Below are 15,978 nucleotides of genomic sequence, written 5' to 3'. Positions count from 1 at the left end.
GCACTTGTTCTGTTCCTCGGTTGTTCTCTGGAATTGTTTTTAACAGGCACTGGTGACAACTATCGAGTGGTATTTATAGCTTGCTTTGGTTTGCTCTCTACTGGAAGGATTAATCTCTTAGACCTTTCATTCCAGTACCTCAGATTAATTTTCCACAAATTAACCTCAAACAAATGCTAGTGCAGACATTCTTACATTACAGGAAGTATCCCAGCTAAGATAAAGGTGTATAGATAAGAAAAAGGGCAAGGGACAGTCATCTTTTTACAAGTCAGCAAAAGAAAGCTGCAATCATATCAAGAAGAAAAATATATTACAATAAGGTCAGAAAAATAACCATCTGCCTACTCCACTTACTGTTCCTTTAACAAATCTAAATAGCTTCATAGAATTTGAATAAGACTTCTCATTTTAACATCTATTAATTCTGGTTTTGTTTTTTCTGAGTAACTGCAAGGGAGAGTTTTACTTATCCCTTTGTATGGTCAGTCCCGAAGTGACTTATTTTTATTATTCCCTTTGCTGTTTTATAGAATTACCCATGTTTTGTATTTCTCTCCTGGGATTCTAGACATTCTTCACATTCAAACCCTGTTTCTTCCTGTACATACTAGAAAACAGTTTGACTGTTCTATCTTTACTCTTGCTCAGTGTCATTTATTCTATATTATTTTGTGATATCGAGAACTGCAGAACACAGAAGAAAAGACACTAGAAATCTTAGCTAATGAACTAGATTAGGTACAAAGGAGAATACCATAAGCTTTAAGCAATTTGATATTTCACATCAGTGATCAAAACATTACATTAATGTCTTTGTTACACAGGCAACACATTATAGGCCTTATAAGAGTATGCAATTTTGGTGAGGCAAAATGAAGTGATACTAGTTTCAGGTCACTGTATTATTTCTACTTTTGTGTCAAAACTTTTTATATCAACAGCAGTTTCATTTCCATAAACTAGTAGAATGCCTTAAAAAAATACAACACTTAGACTCCCAACAGCTGCAACTGTCAGCAAACCCCCAAATTTAAATGTTTATATTACACAAGGGAGAGTAATGAGGAAGCCTATGCACATGGCTACATCAACTTAAGTACGTTTATAGCAAGGCTTTGGCAGTAGCATAGCTAGTTATAGCAACGCTTTTAGACAAAGTATCAATATTAAAAAAAATAATCTCAAACTCATGCATTGATTTCAGTTGAGCAAGGTGGCAAAAATCTGATTGTGGATAGAGTTTATTATTATTATTAAATAACATATTTAAAGAGTTCTATTCAGGCTGTTTTGAACATGAAGTAGCAAATTTACCTTTGTTTTGTAATTGGTTATAAACGGTTTTCATGAGTTATCTTTTAAAAAATTTGGGTAGGCATGATAGTAATAGATCTAACTCTAAGGTCACAATCTATTACAAATACTTAAATTGTAAAGCTAAATATGAGTAGAACAAAAATCTGTCTGGAAAACAGGTAACTTGTGCTCACACTGGTTTGATGCCAGTTCTGCAATTAACAGTTAAGACTGGGCTTAGTTCTGGCATCAAGTGATACTCTCAAGTATGCAGCTGTTTCAAGAAAAGAGCCAAAACACTTTCTATGTCAAAAACATAATGACAAAAAAAAAAAAAAAAATCAACACAGCCTGCCAGCTGGCACATCTTTCACAAAAGTATGAAGTGTCCAGCAGAACAACTGAATGGAATAATTTTTGAAAGCTGATAATTAAGTTTCAACAATATTACCAGTTTCTCTCTTAAAAGTCTGTAAATATTTCCCACAGGTGAATGATTATCTGGTTTACTCCGATTATTTTATGCCTTCTAATCAGGCAAAACACCATGACAGCAGTTCTTTTCCTCACAAGCAAGACATCCTTTTTTAGCAGAGAATGTTGAAAGTTCCCATTTGAAGTATAGATTGGAAAAAAATTCAACAGCGAAGTAGGTGTTTAGCTCCTTTATAGGCAAAACTATTTCCAACACATTCTGATAGACATTGCTTTTAATTGTAACAATATATTATCTCAAGGCAATCCTAAAGTTTAATGAATTTTTGTGAAAAAAAATATATCTATCTGTTGATGGTTCCAGCAGCATTGTAGTATGTGATGTAACAAATGTCTTATCTCTTAAATGTGCCTAGAAAACATATCATTGCTGTATTTAAAATTGCAACCCGACAAACTACTGAATTCAATAAGCAGTTTGAAACTACAAAGAGAATAGATGCAACACAGGGAAACAGAGTAATGTGGTTTTGCATTTGAAATACTTGTAGATTGTATAACCAATTCTCACGTTAATCCAGTGCCATGAAGCTTGAAGGAATCCCACTGTGCCTTCAGAAAACCAGCATCTTATATAACCTCATTTTCATTATAATTAAATTAATCTTACTACTTTCCTTCACAGTTCAACAGAACCACCATTTCAAAATTATCAGCTTGGCACCTCTTCTTCCTGTTTTAATTTTACATTTGAACTGCAGACAGAGAACTACACGGATGTAAAGTAATATCATTTTTCCATTTAGCTTCCATAGTTTAAGCCCCATCTCTCCAAAGTGCTGCTATTAGTGCCCCTTTTTCAGAGCATATGACCATTCGTGAGTGAAAATAAAATCATTTATATGCATAATATAGATTTTCCAAGTCTTTCTTATGGCCCTGTTGAAGAAATATTTCTTGACTCTCTTAAGCCTTTCACTCTAACAGCTGGCTCAGATACGAACTTAATGGAAGGCAGTAATTTTTTTCTCCTCATCCAGTACCCTGTTGTTTGCTATCCTTATTTCGAAGGACTTAGTAACAGCCGTTCTTCCATAGTGTGACCTCCAAAAAGTCACGATCCATTTTCCTCTCTTCTAAAAAATAAGAAAATAAGGTGTCATCTGACTTGAACTATATTTGCTCTGGCACACACATTGCACTCCTCCCATCTCTGAGGTCCAAGTTAGAATTTGTTATGCCAGTCTTGGTAATTTCTGCAGGCAGTGGTTGTCTTGACCTTTTAATCCAGCCAGTTTTTTCCACTAGAGGGCTAAAATCGTGGGCTGTAGGAAGGACTGACTTCAGTCAGTAGGGTTTGAGGAATTAATGGGAATCATTGCCATTGCAAATTACCAGTGCTCTGATGCAAGTAACAAACGGCAAAAAAATAAGTCACAACAACGGCCTGTTTACCTTAGAAGGACAGTCTGGGCAATGGCTGCCTTGTGCCAGAGGACTACATTTGGTCACTGAAAGTACAGTCACTACAACCCGTGCTGCCCTCTCTCCAAGGCAAAGGCAAGTGTCCAACAAAGCCCGAGCACGGCCAGTCACTGTAGGATAAGAGGTAATTGTTTCATAATCCATTCGGGATAACGTTTGCTGTGAGCGAAGGACATCGAGGATGTGGTTGAGGCGTCCTTCTGTCATGCAGCTGAGTATGGTCTGTCTCTGGCAGGCTAGTATTTGACAGCAGTTTCCTTTGCAGCAAGGATCTTGAGTGAAAAGGAAACAAAATGAGATAAATTAAGTGCTCTTTTCTTCCAGAAGTTGTTGGCAAGTGATAGCACCAATACCAGAAACATTAACTCCGTAAAGACTAGGAAGAGTTTGTTTATTTGCATTCTTTGTTCAAAACTAGCCCAATGTACTTTCATCTTTTCTTCAAAACTCATGAAGAGCAGATTACAGAAAATAAGTGTTTCTAAAGATTATTAAATGCTCAGATTGTGTAAGGGGAAGAGATATTCAGGTCTCATGCTTTCATCAAGCATCTGTATCAAACTTTATGCAAAGCAGCATGGCTCAACATAGATGAGAAAACTTTGTCCTATAGAAAGTGGAAGTGGTACTTCAGAATACTACCCTGAAACTGTGAGTTTGAAACGTGTACCGTGAAACTGGGAACTTGAATGTATGTCAAAGCCAAACTAGTAACAAAAGTAATACTCTTGGCAAAACGATCCATGGTTCTGTCTCTTTTCACAAACTGATTAGACTACTTAGTACTGACACTGGGGTTTTTAGTGTACAGTAAATACCATACACCAAGAGAAAATTAATAACCGAAAGCCATTGTCATTTTGGAGAACACGCCTCTGCCATTCTACTTTCTGGTTGTTGCCAGTAGAGTTCTGTGATGAACATTTTCTGCATGAACTAGTCTGTTGATTTATCCAGGTGTTACATCATCCCTCAGAAGTAAATTGAAGTGGAAAAGGATGGCCAGCTAGATCTGAGAACTATCATAGGCCAGCTTCCAAAAAGCTAGCAAAGAAAAAAAAAAAAGCTCACAAAGCTTCACCTACAGGCAGAGGCAGGCTTCGCAAATCAGAAGCTGGCCTTTTCTGCCTCTGCTCAGTAGGACGAGCTGAGACCGTGGAAGTAAGGAAATGAATGGTCCCTCCTCCTCCTAGTCACCTGTTTCCGTAGTCAATAACTATTTCTGTAGAGGTATAAAATACGCAGCTTAAAATTAAAAAAAAATTAATTTCCAGACTTAATTAATGTCTTTCACATTCAATGTGTGCTATATTTTCTGTATTTTTATTATAGTCTTTTCAGAACTGTTCTCAGCCTGAATATGAGCCTGGAAAAGAACAAGCCAACGTTGTCAGTGGCCAGTGGCTGAACTTCTGAGAACACAGGAGTAACTGTAACTCAAGTAAACTCATGAGACATTTGTATCAAGTTTGGAGGAGTTATTACACTAAATAGCTGGAAATGCGCATGAAATTTAGAGGGACCTGTGTCCTCCAAACTTGAAACAATTTATTCACCAAGATCTGGCCAAAGAGAATACTGCCTCCTCAAACTGGAAATGGGGTCTTACCTTTCACTGCTTGTTCAAGATGCATAGTTTGTGGTCTGTGCTTAAGAGCCAGTGGTGGATCCTTACGCTGACTGCTTTCTTTGCCTGCAGTTGAACCAGATAACGGAATCTTGCAAAAGGAATTTGATTTTCTGCTGTCAGAACCTGGGTGATCTAGAAAAAGTTTAAGATGAGTAAGATGAGACCCCTGAATTGAATGACAACAGAACATATATATGTCAGCTACTGAAGTAGACTGCAACTGAAGTAAAAAAGACTTAGGAGCATTTACTTACTACCCATTCTTTAGGCCCCTGTCAATACATCATTATTCCTAGGAAGATTTTGGCATACATTACTACACACATCTGACTTTTTCAAACTGTCTGAAGGAATTTGTTTCTGAAGTTACAGAACAGTCTATTCTATCTGTAAGTCTGACAGCCAATGCTCAGAACTAAAATGTGTGGAAATGCAGATGTTGCTATAAGTGAATTGATTTCCTATGGCTCAACTTTTGTATCCAAAGGCATGCGGAGTACAGAAAAAGCTTTTAAGGAAATATATCACTCTTGACACAAACTTAAACACTTTGACAGGACAAATCCACATCGGAAAGCCAAAGGAAGTTATTTATGTAGGAATGGTGATTACCAGGAATCATTCACACGTTCTTGGAGACACAGGATATGTGGAGACACATATTTGAAAAACATATCTTTTTTTTTATTGGCAGATAACAAAAAAAAATATATAGTTTTCCTTGGTGGTACATGGCAATAGAAACTGCCATAGTGGTTCCCAGGAAGGATGTGTTCTGTCAAAAGCAACAGGCAATATCTGATGTACAAGAGAAAGGGAGCTGTAGAACAGCTCAAGGTTCTACAAAAAAAAAAAAAAGTATTTTTTTTAACCTGAAGAGGATTTTTAATCTTAATCAAAAGATATATTGTGGCATCTCTGGTTTTCTGCAGTGAACTCACTTCAGATGGTACCAGTAGAGGGCACAGCTGTACTCTGAGAAGGGATAATTTTACTTGGAAAATAACGTAGATATGGAACAACGGGTAACATTTATCCTTTTTTTTTAGATTAGCTGGAGCTGGTAGAGACCTTGCTTTGTTGTTATATTCTGTGGGATAGTATTTGACAGACCCGTCTCAAGAATATTTTCTCTTCCTGCATTATTTGCACTGCTATCAAGTAGAACAGTAGACAAGCTTGGCACTACAATAGGAATTTTCTTGCTGGTTATGTGGTTGGTTTTTGGTGGACAGATGACCTGAAAAAGATCAAAATAGAGAAGAATTATCTTCTTGGAAACTTGTTTCTAAACTTTTTCTAAGCAGTTTTCTCTTGGAATGTAAGGCAGTAGTACCACAGTGCAGTACAGGATAGGTATACAGCTGTTGAGCCTACAGACATACTTAATTCAACTTTAGCTAGTTACCTTGCGGCACTGTGGCAGCACAGATCTATAGGATAACTCTCCAAGGGTTTACTGCAGTCCCGGGTTGCTTCTGCAGCCATGGTGTCACTAGAACTTGAGCTGTTTAAAGCTGGCTCTGATCGAGGCATGTGAGCTTCAGTTCTGTCTCTGGCTTTCACTATTGACAGGCCTGCCACAAGTGCCAAAATCACTTTGAAAATGGGAGTTCACTGCCTTTTGGAGTTATCACAAAGCAGTTGGCCTTGCCCTAAAGAAATTGGTTGCAAATGCTAGAATTTAGCCTAGAACTTTTTCCAGACATCATTTTGAAAACACTACAAAAAAAGGTTAGATTTTTGCCATTTCATTAGGACCTCTTTAAAGATAGGTTCAAAGCTACTCTTGAGTAGGGGAGGTTGTTTTTGCAGGAGCAACATCAGAGTCAGCTGCTTGGAAGAAGGTAAAGCAGTAGTTTTGTTGGTTAACTGGATGGAGTTATTGTTAGTGACGTTTTGCACTGCAGTCTTTTTATTACGCATTGTCAGGGCTGGCAGGAGAAACAAGCAGCTTATGAAGTATTCTTATAAGACTCTTAAATGCATGCCATGTACTCACCTCTGAATTGCACGTGCCTGTCTGCAATGTGTATGTTTCTGAACCTTTGCATGCATTAAGTGCTGTCTCCTGGAAAAAAAAGTGCAGTAACTCTAGTAAATATATGTATGTTTTGTTCAGTTTAGTTGTCAGGAGCAAGAATTTATACTGACATTGACAAGTTATACTGACAATATATATTAAACTCCTAGGTACGCTGATATATTGAATGGCACAGAGCAATTTTGCATCATAACACATGTAAGTAGGCATAGAATCTGACACAACTGTACCCTATTACTGTTTCTGCTGTTTCAGATTTATTTTAAAATCCAGTTTTGAATCACACAGGGGAAGATGAGAATAGCCCTGTATTGAGAGACATATTGGGCTAGCTATAACATGTTTTCCTTTAAGTTTCCACACAGCAGGGCTGTCCTGTGTTTAGTATGCCAAACTGTCTGCAATAAGGATGTGTCAATACTTGTAACTTTTTTCTATGTTGTACATCTGCAGCAGATTTATTCAACTATTTTTTTTTTTTTTTAATTTATATACTTCAGCACTTAGGAATCCATTTTTGGGAATCTCCAGTTGCATTTTCAGAGTAATTTTGGACACTTTATTGGTTCAGTTGTTTGAACAATAAATAGTGTCTTTGCTAATTTAGCAAATAGAAAAATAAAACCTTGCTCAAGGGAGAATAAAACATTACATTATGGAGTATTTGTCTGTACAATCCTAAATAAACTTCAGGAGTATTAAAAATGACTTGGACTATAAATCGTTTATGCCATCTATTAAAACACTGATCAAGTCTGTTTTTTAATCACAGAATGTGATTGCAACATGTAGAAATAATCCAGCATGCATTAACATAAGCCCAGCAGTGAAACCGACAACACAGCACGGGTTGTGTAAATCCAGAGGGAGTCAGAATACTTGTTCAAAGGCTGAGGCATGTGTCACTAATTTCCCCACTGTGACTATCTAAGTTAACTAGATAGGATATGCTATATTTGTGTCAGTCAGATTTGTGCCAGATTTCCCATGGCAATGTAGACATATATGGAATTAGCTGTATCCCTCAGCTGTTGGCCATTCCCCATCCATTCCTGTGGTATCAGAGAACCCTCTTAGAGCCTAGGACAAGCAGTGTCTTGTGCCTGAAACACATAAATTTAGAAACGGTGAAGCGTACAAAAAAAAGCGCTGATACTAGTATTGCTGCAGCAGTTACTAATGCTGTCCAGGTTTTGGAATAAATATCTTCCTACCAGCACATACCACAAAAATTGGCCTTGGTTCTAGCCCTAATCTGACCTACTTGAGGCTGATATTTGTTCTCGCTTACCAGTCTGACTACAGCTGGTGACTAGAGAGAAGCTATGGTATTTTTATAATTGCAGGTAGCAATTGACATGGTTTCTTAAGAACCTCACCATATTTATTTTCTATAATTCCTGAATGAACCTGAAGTGCCAAAGGGTACTCTCCAGGTCTGTGGCATGTCCAATAAAACAATGAAGATAAAACATTTCCTGGTTCTGGACCACAAAGATTGCAATTGAAAGAATCAGGTAATGTCCTTGTAGGAGAACAAAAATTAATTTTGCACTAACCTTTGCATCCATCAGATTGTAGATTGCAGTGGAAATTGCCTCCTTGTTTATACTAGTCAAAATTCCATTTAGAAGGTCTACACATTCTGGAGGAGGAATAAAGTATTTTGAACAGCATATTGCATATGAAAGTGTATATATGTTTAGGCTTCAATGTATTGCAACTAACTTTACTATTAAGTTGAGTAGCTAGATAAACTACATGAAATTAGTTTAATACAACTTCCACCTTATACCTCCTCTTGGCTTCCTTTTTGAATGGATTTTAAAGAGGGGTTGCAGTCAGATTGAAATCACATTTTCTTAAGTGTTCATACAAATATAGCTGGCTGACTTGCAAAAGGTTTACACATGACTCTATAAATCTATCACGATAAAGCTATATGCAAATTGCTTCCTCAGCACTTGTGTATTTCAGCTTTGAAAATTTGCTCCTAAGTCCTCAAATATCACAATTTTAATATTTCCTGGATATCTTTTTAGAAACAGAAGATAAACATAACATTTACATTAAAGTAAACAATGATCACACAACTTCAAAAGGGAACTGATTATGCATTGAAATCAAGACAGGTTGATAGTTGTTGAAATAGTATATATAGCTGACAATATCTCTTCCTTTATTTGTATTCACTTTTACTTTGTACCAAACACAATAGTGGAGACAAGTACGCCACCTCTGGTAGGAAGCTTCAGTTAGAAAAAACCATCTACAGTACTCTGATGATCTGAAGATTCATTGATTTAGAGTGCTAGAGTGACATTCCCAGCAAGAGTATTTCCATTACGAATCCTGCAAAGAAAGCAGGTCCTGAATGTTACCTGCAGTATGTGGTCTGTAATCTGGTTCTTGATGCCAGCACAGAGCGATAAGGTGTAACAGTCTGTTCCTCTTGGGCAAATTGCTTGGTATAAACTTTTCTGAAATGCCAGGCCGCAAACTGCTGCAGATTCCTGTCAAACCTTCCAGCAGCGTTGTCTGACCTGCAATTTATAGGAAAATGTCACTGAAAAAAAATTAAATACCTCATAACTCTCATAAAATGATATTCAGCATGTTATTTTGTGTATTTTTAAAACAAAGAGTGCTTTCAAAAGCAAAAAAAAAAATTAACAGTCTTGTAAATAGATGTGCTAACCTTTAACAATAACCATAGCTACTTATTGCAACAGGACATATCAGAATAAAGAACCCTGTCCAAATGTCACAAATGGCTATGTATACATGCATTGTAAACTACGTTCACAGATACCTCAGGTATACATGTAATTTTTATGGGCATATTTTAAGCACCCAGTTTTATATAAAGCCTTACACTTGCATTATAAGACTATCACTCCTACTGTACAAAAAAAAAAAAACCATCCATCTACAATGGGCAGCCACCAGATGGCAGCCATAAGGTGTAGGAACATTAAGGTACTAGATAGAGTATTTCTAAGAGATCCTCAACATGTAAAATACAGGAGTCCTTCCATTTTGCCACACAGAATAGAGCCCATAGCAAAGAAGCTTTTCACACTGATCTCCATGAAACAGGGATCATTCCTAGACTGTGACAATTACTATACAATGCTTTGCAAACTATGTTCTTTAAAACTGCTCTCATCTAAGAAAGTAAGATTCCCTGCTTACTTGAGAGAATTCAGGATGAACTGGCCTCAGCATGAGGCTTTGAAATTCATGGCAACTTTAAAAATGAGCATTCTGCTCATCCAGTTAGCTGCTTGTCACTAAAGTGTTCTCCGATTTTAAAATTACAACTGTCAAATATAAAGTGGTATTCTTTCCCACTAAAGCTAAACAGAAAACCCAACTCAATAACAGAGCACTTCAGCAAGCAGAGAGATACAAGCGGGTAAGGAGCTACACCTTTCCTTTGCAGGCAGATCAGGTTCTTTGGAAACACTGAGGATTTGTTGAGGGATCCTAATCTTTACATTCCACAACATGGAGCTATGTGCTGTAACAGTCATATAAGGCAATGGGACATCTGAAAAGACAGTGCTGTTTGCACGATAATTTCCCTACAATAAGGGAATCTGTGAAAAAGATTAGGGCAACACAAAGTCTGACATGAACCATGGAGATAAATACCTTCAAAAGGTTTCCGTCTGCTTAGGCTCTCCCAACACAGTATTCCAAAACTGGGAAAAAGAAGGAGGAAAAAAAAAAAAAGAGAGAACAAACAGCAAAAGACTGTTCATTAGTGTGTGATCTCTATCTGCATTCTTGTTTCCAAGAGCAAGTCTATTGGTTTAAGAGAAAGCAGTTTTTCAAGACAAATTCGATCCAAGTCTCTCCTAGTTTGATGATGTCCTTTTTCCTGCATTTTTAAGTTTCAGTTTTCAACTGAGCTGTTCTTATAAAACAGTAAATCAGTTAGAATTAAAATTAATATTTTTTTAAAAGCATAGGATCAATTACAATTATATTTCAGGTTACCACCTTATGTCCATTTGCTCTTGTGAATTTCAGAGCCTTCTGTTCTCTTTTCTTTATAATTTTTGGAGGTTTTTTTCAAGTAATTTAAATAGCAACTGAAAGAGCTGGACTTTTTAGCAGCTGCTGACAAGCACATCAATTAACCTACCAAAAACTTGATTCTGACCCACTGCATGTCTATTTTCTTCAGCAAATTTTGATGGATCTTCAAATACTTTTTTGCTTTTCTAACATCCTAGGAAGTACTCCAGTGATACTATAGATCTACTCAGATGGTATAAAATACAGGTTTTTGATAAAAAGCTCACTCTGCAAAATCCGAGGCAAGGAAGAGAGAAAGCAGGCTCTGGATGAGTCAGAAGCAAAGCAACCAAAAGGGGAAGAAGCAGCTCTAGGATAAACATAGCTGCTTACTCATATATCTTGTTGTAGTGCTGAATTACAGTGTTTAAAAGAACACCCTCTTCTGCCTTACTTACACATAAGATAGGAAAGTGCTTGTACTTAAATACCCTCTAGGAAAGTATCAATGTAATGTGGACGTACGTGTAACTTATATGTACTTAAGTAATATCTCCTGTGACACACAATTTTGTTTTCTCTGTTGGAGACTGCCTGGACACGCACCGAGTCACAACTGAGCCTCTAAAATTATCTAAGAATGACACACTGGAAGTTGAATTATGCCACCTGAAAGTAAGCTGCCACTCTTCCTGTGCAAAAATCTTGTGTTTGTGAACAACATCAGATTAGTCACATCGTTTATGTGTCTCAAGAGTATGTGTTATTTGACTCGCCTTAAAGCCTGCCTCTGACAAAAAGCAGGAGTTTAAATTTGTTGCCTCCATAAAAGCTCTGAGAGAAGAGTGGTCATGCTTAAAGTATTTAGAATTTTAGTCCCCAGGCTGTGTCTGCCAGTTGTAAAGATAAATGTCCATACCGACAATAGCTGCAATTTGAGGTTGTCTCATTTATTGCTGCAACTATGAAGCATGTAACACGGCCAAAAGGGAAATGTGGCAATAGGTAATCCTCCTCTTTTGTATAAATCACCTAAGTTAAAAAGTATGAGTGTTTGAGAGGCTCGGTATGTTATTCCAGCAGAGATTCCATAGGACCTTAATGGGATGCTATTGAGAGAAAGGTCTTATTTTAACCTGGGCCTCATCTAGGCATCAATAGTTCTTCCTGAAACTAAAGCCAACAACAGTTCACCCTTAGAAACTATGCGAATTGTAGTTATTAGGTTTCTAAATGTATAGGAAAAAGTTTTGGCAGCTATGTTACACTTTTAAAACATTTAGGTCCATTCTATAAATATTTATATGACAAACTTTGAGAACAATTCTTAACCTTGGTATATTATTCACCAAATATGGTGAATTTCGAATTGAATTCACTGCAGTAATTGGCCTCATGCAGTAATTGGCTCAGTAGGAGCCTCATATCCTACTGCATTATGTAGATCTGGCTTTTTTACTGTAGTGTCTTTGAAAATAAGTATTTCGTCAACATTGTAGAATGTAGCAAGGACTAGGTATAGCCTGCCCTTTAGAAATCCCATTCACCTGTAAATATCACCTTCCTGGGAAGGAAGGCCTCCTTCAAGTATTTCAGGAGGGAGGTACACTAAATCCTGGCAGTTTCTCAGATTGCAGTTTTGCAGGTCTGACCTCAGTTGCTGTTTCCTCCAGTCGGTTAGACCATAATCTGATATCTACAGAGATGTGATAAAAAAAGCAAGTTTTAGTAACAATACCTCAAGTCTTGGTATTAAATGTTGACTATTAGCATAAATATACGCAACAATAGGACAATCACTGGATTTTACATTAATGGGCTCCCACCTTGGCTCTGAACTGTGTATCCAAAAGCACATTGGAAGGTTTCAGGCTGCAGTGGCAGAGAGCAGGCTGGAGGCTGTGAAGGTAGTGCAGGCCTTCAGCCACATCCGACAGGATCCTTATGAGTAAGGGAAGTTCTGGGTACAGCTGATGCTAAATAACACAAAATATGGGTTTTGGAAGTGTGAAATTGTTACTATTTGCATTTTCATTTGACAATAGACAGAATTACAATACAGAAGCCAAAGAACAGATTGACTGTGACTACTGTCTGTAATTTGCATGCTGATTGCTCTCTTTTGGCTGACCTTGTAATTAATTTTGTCACATAAAGGATGACTTATGTACCTCATGGATGAGTGAGTGGAGGGATCCATTGTTCATCCATTCAGTCACTATCCCCACAAGTCCATGGTACTGGTAAATCCCAAGAGAAGGCAGGAGACGTTCAGACTCACAGCGTCTGATATTTGCTATATCCTGAAGTAGCAACTTCCACTCCCTGTAAAAAAAATAGCAAGGGTTAGAGGTAGATTAGACTGAAGGGAATTTCAGCTAGAGATGAAATAGTGTAGGATATGGAAATGAGAAATAACCGTATGGTTGAAAACAAGCTAATATAATCCTACCAATAAAACCAAGATTATATCATCTTCCAAACAATCCTAAGAAAATGAAGCAATCCCTTATGCAGTGTATTTTTTTAATATAACATGAAAGACCTCTGGAATCTGTAATATGAACACAAGAGCAGGATTTAAGTGCAAAGGGAGGAGAAAACTGAATTATATGGAATGCTAGATTAAGAAAAAAAAAAAAAAATCAACTTTTTTCCCCCTATTGTCCCCGAGAACTTGTATTGTATCCTTTTGCTATTAGTGAGATCCACATTTACAAGGAAATTATGAGCTTCCTTGCTTATCTAATGGGACCATGTTATATAAATGATATACGTTATAGCATGTCATAGCATTATATAAAGTGAAGCCAAATTCGGATTTTACGTAAGCAGTTCCACTCTAGTGACTTTGCCAAATTCGATTCAAGCTCAACTGCTGTTGAATTGTAGACCTGAATTCAAACAGAGTTTATTTACAGAGAATAACAAAGCTTTGCTTTGATCATCATCAGAAAAAGAAAGTTTTGTTGTCCAAGGACTTCACATAGTTACTTCTTCATGCACAGGAAACAGTGAACTATCAATTAGATTGTGCATTTTCATGGAAATAACTGAACTTCTGCTACAGGTTCAGTTTTTGTTAATTTTATGTTTGATTTTAAAGATCTGTTTCTCTCTACTCTATGGTACTTTTGAGCTGAAAATTCATTGAAATTAATTCAAAATTCAGTTGATGTCAACAGGCCTGGAGCTCATTCTCATTATTCTAACCAGTCTTTACATTGAGGCTTCAGTTTCAGTTTCTCATACTTACTGTGTTGATTCATAAGCCTGTAAACTAATGACGGGAAGCATTTCACAGCCCCACCTGTTTTAACACTTGTTTCCACAAATATAAATATTTATCATCAGCACATGGTTAAACATTTCGCAGTAAAACACAGTTCATTCTCACAGCTTTCCTAAACGCTGCGTAGTGTAAACAAGAGATAAGAATGACAGAAAGAGAGAGAAAAGCAAAGCAATGGCTTTAGTTTTAGGGAGCAAGTTTGAATGAAAGGATGGCAAATCAGGATAGCCCGTTAAATTCAAAACAAAGTAAAATGTTGGTTTCTGTAACTTTAACTATTTTGTTTTGGGACTTATTTGATGTTAAGAAAACTTTTTTTTTTTTCTTTAAACAAGCTACCAAACAAATAGCATTTGTTCAGATGACAAAATTGCTGGACTTCTGTTGTCTAAACCCAAACAATCCTCCTCCCCAGCACAATAAAAAACACCTGAAAATTTTTAACAGTTCCCAAAATCTGGCAGCATTTGGTTCTTAAAGTGTCACTAACAATTTAAAGTGTCAACTTAAAAATATTTCTATGAAATACTATTTTTGCCTCCCCTGCCTTTATAATGGAACAAATTAAATACTATTTATTTGAGTAGGACACTTGTATTTTACTTTTAACAAAAGCCACCTAAATGGCAGTGTTCTCCACTAAAAAGAGTAGCTAGTCCGTAGATACACATCAGATACTCCTTTTTTGATAAACAGTCAGGTCAGTGCATTCCCTTAAATGCTTTGGTCTTGCTTCATCAGACCACAGTAGTTTGTGGTTATTCTTGGAAACTGTTTTTGTCACACACTGGAATTTTGTGGTCAGTAGGCTGACGCCCATCAGTTACTGCTCATTTCTTTTTATAATTAGGACATGTACACATCTCACTGCCCTGTAACCCTGACCATTATCCCTCCCTCCTCCCATTTCTCTGCTGTCTCACCTGTACACGCTGTTTTAGATTAAATTCAACTGAGATCTCTTCAGGGACCTCCAGAACAATGTAATACTATAGCATGAGGATTACTGATCAGGGTTTGTAGAGATAATTAATGACTTCAGGATTAAGCTCTACTTTTATAAAAATTTGTAAAAACCTTGGAGCTTGTTTCTCAGTATAATTGCCTCTTGGCTAGTTGGAATTTCTAGGAATGGGGATGTGTTTAGGGATCAGATGATCCTGAGGATATCATAATTCATTCTGTTACTGCAGGTCGGTGCTGCCCACCTGCTTGGTTAGTTGGTCAAATAAGACACTTACCTTTCTGTAATGTCCTGGCTGGTCAGCAGCTTCACCGAGATCTGAGCGTTCCAAGAACTGTGAAAAGCTTTGAGTGCAAAACCTGAGCTTGTCCTGGTCAAGGTGAAACTTTCCAAATCTTCCTGGGCTACTACAGGTAATGATTTGGCCATTTCTTGATGGCTGGCTTGAAGGAAAAAATGGCAGAAAAGAAAAAAAGATTTAAGGACTACTTTTTGTCACTACGACCAAAGCACAGTGAAGTTGCACCACCCTTTACTTCCCAAATAACTATTACTCTAATCCAACAGGCTTCCATTTACCACTCTGTGTCAGACTTTCCTTATAAAGATAGGAAAAACTCACTAATTGCAAAGGAGTGTCTGAACCATAACTTGCCATCTGAGGCTGCAAGGTGCTAATTAATTGCTCATTATTATTTCCATCTGATGACTTTGAAATGTGGGGCCATTATTTATAATACAAAATGTGATTTTTAAGGTGATACTGAACTATGTAGACAACAAACTAATATCTTACAGTTACA

The 15,978-nt window shown here is 37.0% G+C and overlaps 1 protein-coding gene across 4 annotated transcripts in view; it reads right to left on the bottom strand.

Annotated features, from left to right (window-relative positions):
• Positions 1-1,285: 1,285 nt before the first annotated feature.
• Positions 1,286-15,978, bottom strand: part of LOC134515376 (receptor-interacting serine/threonine-protein kinase 2-like) — a 34,218-nt gene continuing 19,525 nt past the window's right edge. For 3 of the 4 annotated variants that reach the window (XM_063334270.1, XM_063334269.1, XM_063334272.1), the window contains 11 exons: positions 15,453-15,618; positions 13,091-13,244; positions 12,746-12,895; positions 12,467-12,615; positions 10,551-10,600; positions 9,275-9,436; positions 8,453-8,538; positions 6,852-6,920; positions 5,921-6,089; positions 4,829-4,981; positions 1,287-3,491 (listed from right to left, as the gene is read on the bottom strand). In XM_063334270.1, coding sequence (XP_063190340.1) covers positions 3,169-3,491; positions 4,829-4,981; positions 5,921-6,089; positions 6,852-6,920; positions 8,453-8,538; positions 9,275-9,436; positions 10,551-10,600; positions 12,467-12,615; positions 12,746-12,895; positions 13,091-13,244; positions 15,453-15,604 — 1,617 coding nt within the window. In that variant the 5' untranslated portion in view covers positions 15,605-15,618 and the 3' untranslated portion in view covers positions 1,287-3,168. Of the gene's footprint in view, positions 3,492-4,828; positions 4,982-5,920; positions 6,090-6,851; positions 6,921-8,452; positions 8,539-9,274; positions 9,437-10,550; positions 10,601-12,466; positions 12,616-12,745; positions 12,896-13,090; positions 13,245-15,452; positions 15,619-15,978 lie in introns of all 4 variants that reach the window. The other variant, XM_063334273.1, reaches the window with a different exon arrangement.

Source organism: Chroicocephalus ridibundus, chromosome 4, assembly GCF_963924245.1.
Source record: "Chroicocephalus ridibundus chromosome 4, bChrRid1.1, whole genome shotgun sequence".
NCBI classification, from domain to species: domain Eukaryota; kingdom Metazoa; phylum Chordata; class Aves; order Charadriiformes; family Laridae; genus Chroicocephalus; species Chroicocephalus ridibundus.
The sequence above is the reverse complement of the archived record's forward strand: the minus strand, read 5'-3'. Positions and strand labels throughout refer to the sequence as shown.